The following is a 3,844-nucleotide window of genomic DNA, read 5'->3' on the forward strand; positions in this document are numbered from 1 at the left end:
GTCATGTTTTCGCCAATTATAACCTCTCTTTTGAGGAGCAATTTGTGCCTCACCTAGCAGATGGTGAAAGGGCAGGCTTCAACTAAAACATTAAATAGGCCAAATTAAATAAACATTCAGTGAGAAACTGAATGTACAGTAACATTAAAACTCTGATCGATTTTAATGTGTATATTTACGATGTATTTTACAGGTCAGTTTTCTTCAATAGTGCCAAAGGAAAGAGGATGGAACCAGAAAGTACTGCCAAGGAAACAGTCCTCGTTACTGGAGGAGGGGGTTACTTTGGCTTCCGGTTAGTGCATTAAAGAGTTCCTGCATACAAGAATAAACGTAATAGCTTGCTGCTGGTGAGGCAACAGAGGCAACAAAGCGGTGGCCAGAAAGGCCGATCCAGTTCACCCCATCCGATTCATCTTGGATCTCAGTTTTAAACAAGCATGTTATTTTCTTTCCACATGTTTTAAGTAAATATATCATTCTGCTTCCAAATGTCAAGCATCAGCTGACTTGCAGACATTTACCTGTCTGATCACCTTTGTAACAGGGATTCAGATCAGCATCTTTTGGCCTCCTCTGAAGAGCAAGCCCATGCTTGTGTGCACGTCTTTCTTTTGGCTGTAGGCCATAGCCTGCAGATAGTTACACACATGCTTAGCTATACAGATTAAATACTCCAGCTGCTCTCTACTCTCAAGAATGTATTTATTTTTATGGACAATGATGTTTTAGTATTAGAGTAGTTAATAAGGTACATACATCAGTGAAATCCATTTCCCCTTACTGTAGATGGCTCTGTGGGCCATGTAAAGAAAAACACACTTATTTTGAGCCCTAGACTATAACTTCCTACATAGGTGAGCAGGATTAGTCAGGACCAAAAACTAAATTTCAAGTGGAGGGGGGAAAAAAAATATCTCAGCAGATAACTATCTGGCTTCTACTTGGTTTTTTCCTCCACTGTCTTCCCCTTTAAGCAGTACAGAAATACAGCAGTTCTAGGAAAGGGGGAGAGGAATGTGGGGTTATACTGTGTGTCAGTAGCTGTGTTTAGAACTGACTTGGAGTAAAATGTAGATGTGTGGCAAAGTGTTGTCATACCAGTTCAGAAGCATCCTGCTCATTCCTCTTCTGCATACATTTCAAACAATGGTGAAGACCAACTTGCTGTTCTGACAGAACGGGAATGGCACAAAAGCAGTAAGATCAAACCAGTAATTTTTTTCTTTAAAAAGTTTTGGCTCCAGGTTTATATATGAAAGCTTTGCTATTGCTGATCTGTAGGGGACAGGAGTAATAGCTGGGTTCTTCCAAAAGGCTGCTGAAAGCACTTCAGTTATTTCTGCTCTGAAACTTCCTTACAGCAATTCCACCTTTTTTTCCTTTTTTTGTTTCTCCCCAAAGTGTTGATGGAGTCTGAGAAATTAGTTCAGTACCTCAAGTATCACAATTGAATCTTCTCCACAGTAAATGCCCAAATATTAAAATACTCACATGTGGGGGGGGCGGGGAAAGAAAAAAAATCCGTATTCAAATAGCTGATAGTCTTCTCTTACCTCCAGGTGCAGTATTCCACGGATCACTGTGCTGTGTATGCTAACATACATTTCTGTCATGTTTTAGTTTAGGTTGTGCCCTACACCAAAAGGGAGTTGATGTGATTCTCTTTGATGTTGTGAAGCCACCTCAGACAGTGCCAGTGGGAATGAAGTTCATGCAAGGGGACGTCTGCTGCCTGTCCGAAGTGGAAGAGGCTCTTAGAGACGTCATCTGCGTGTTCCACATTGCTTCCTACGGCATGTCTGGCAGGGAGCAGCTGAACCGAAACCTTATAGAAGACATTAATGTGAAAGGAACAGAAAACGTCATCCAAGCCTGCAAGAGCACAGGAGCGTCGAGTCTGGTTTACACAAGTACATACAACGTGGTATTCGGAGGCCAGGTCATAGAAAATGGGAACGAATCTCTGCCTTATCTGCCTCTTCACCTTCATCCAGATCACTACTCCAGGACCAAATCTTTAGCTGAGATGAAGGTGCTGGAGGCAAATGGCGCCAAGCTTAGAAATGGACGAGGTGTATTAAGGACTTGTGCTCTCCGACCAGCAGGCATCTATGGGCCTGGAGAACAAAGACATCTTCCAAGGATAGTTAGTTACATTGAAAGGGGACTGTTTAAATTTGTCTATGGAGATCCTCGTAGCTTAGTAGAATTTGTACATGTAGACAATCTAGTTCAGGCTCATATCCTTGCATCTGAGGCCCTCAAAGCCAAAAAAAGCCACATAGCTGCGGGCCAAGCCTATTTTATTTCAGATGGCAGGCCTGTAAATAACTTTGAGTTTTTCCGACCGCTCGTGGAAGGTTTGGGTTACAAATTCCCAACCTGTCGTTTTCCTCTCTCCCTGGTCTATTTCTTTGCATTCCTTACTGAAGTAGTGCATTTTCTTGTAGGTCACGTTTATAATTTCCAGCCTCTCCTCACTCGCACAGAGGTTTACAAAACTGGTGTCACACATTATTTTAGCATGGAGAAGGCCAGGAAAGAGCTGGGGTACGAGCCTCAGCAATACAGCCTGAACGAAGTGGTTGAGTGGTTTAGATCTCAGGGATGCAGACCAAAGCCAAGACAGCACAGCGTTCTGCATCGTGTTCGGGATGGAGGATTGCTCTTGCTGCTGATTGCTGTGGTCATCTCCTGGTTTCCATCTGCAGCTACATTTCCACTCTGAAAGACGAAACACTGAGCACGGAGGACAGAATTTAGTTATGTTCTCCGAGTACTCATGGTTTTGACAGACAGGCAATAAACAAATAAATAAAAAACCCACAAAACAAAACAAGAAAATGCACATTTGTGTCATTCAGGGAAACATCTTCAACAGTTTTATCCCCAAGGAACAGAACTGTTGAGTTAAAAGGTGTAATTTTTATACGGAGTTCCTCTTCACAGTAAGACTGATCAGATCACTAACAAGGTGAAGCTCACTATTACTGCAGACAGCATTTTATTTTCAGGTCCAACAACGCACTATAGTGAATCAAACAAGTGTCCTTAGACCAACCCTTCTTCCTCCCTGATGGGATTACACCCTTGATCCCTGCCCTTTTTTCTTAAAAGGTTTGTGCTACATGATCCAGAGGAGAATAAACTTGCTCTTTGATCACATTGCAAACCCAAATTCTGCTGCTTAGCTTGGATGTGTATTTGCCTAACCAAGATTAACTGATAAATTACTGGACGGTAAATAAATGTGCCTCTTTTAATGGCTGCATTCTGGCATGCTTTTCTGAGTTAACCCTGTGATCCCTAATGGCACTGCTGGAAAATCCACAACAGTTGGTCTAAGTTACAGCAGAGTGCTTGAAGCAGCACAGATTTGTATGTTTTTCTAACAGTAAAATATGCCTGTTTAAAATGAATGAGCCAGCTAAAGTGCTTTCATAAATAACAGCCCTGATTTTTCCCAGCATTATTGAATGGTTAAACAAATAATCCATCAAAGACATTTGTTAAGTGATTAAATTCATGTTCCACTGTTTCTAAAACATTTTTAGCCTTTAGTAATATTTCTTTAATGCCTAACACTATTTGAATAAAACGTCACCTTTGTAGGCGGATGATAAACACTTGATACAATGAATCCAGTGGAGTTTTAAGAACAGAAAGTTAGACCGTGTGAAGTGCAGGTAACAACTGTACCCAGCAACTGCCTCATTTCTGTCAGGTTAATATAGGAAGAGATACCGAGAAACTTCACATCAAGACGTTCAATCACAAAGTTGTTTTCCCTTAGGACAACAGAAAGAGCTTTTTAAGGACAACAGAAAGAGCTTTTTCAAAT

At 41.3% G+C, this 3,844-nt stretch overlaps 1 protein-coding gene across 1 annotated transcript; it reads left to right on the forward strand.

Moving 5' to 3' along the window:
* The first annotated feature begins 226 nt into the window (after nucleotides 1-226).
* On the forward strand, nucleotides 227-2,801 carry SDR42E1 (short chain dehydrogenase/reductase family 42E, member 1). Its single transcript, XM_010179264.1, has 2 exons — nucleotides 227-295; nucleotides 1,624-2,801. Exons 1-2 carry the CDS (start codon nucleotides 228-230, stop codon nucleotides 2,729-2,731), a joined length of 1,176 nt encoding a protein of 391 aa, XP_010177566.1. The 5' UTR covers nucleotide 227; the 3' UTR covers nucleotides 2,732-2,801.
* The last annotated feature ends 1,043 nt before the right edge of the window (nucleotides 2,802-3,844 follow it).

The sequence above is a fragment of the Mesitornis unicolor genome, unplaced genomic scaffold (genome assembly GCF_000695765.1).
Source record: "Mesitornis unicolor isolate BGI_N332 unplaced genomic scaffold, ASM69576v1 scaffold25172, whole genome shotgun sequence".
Taxonomy (NCBI): Eukaryota; Metazoa; Chordata; class Aves; order Mesitornithiformes; family Mesitornithidae; genus Mesitornis; species Mesitornis unicolor.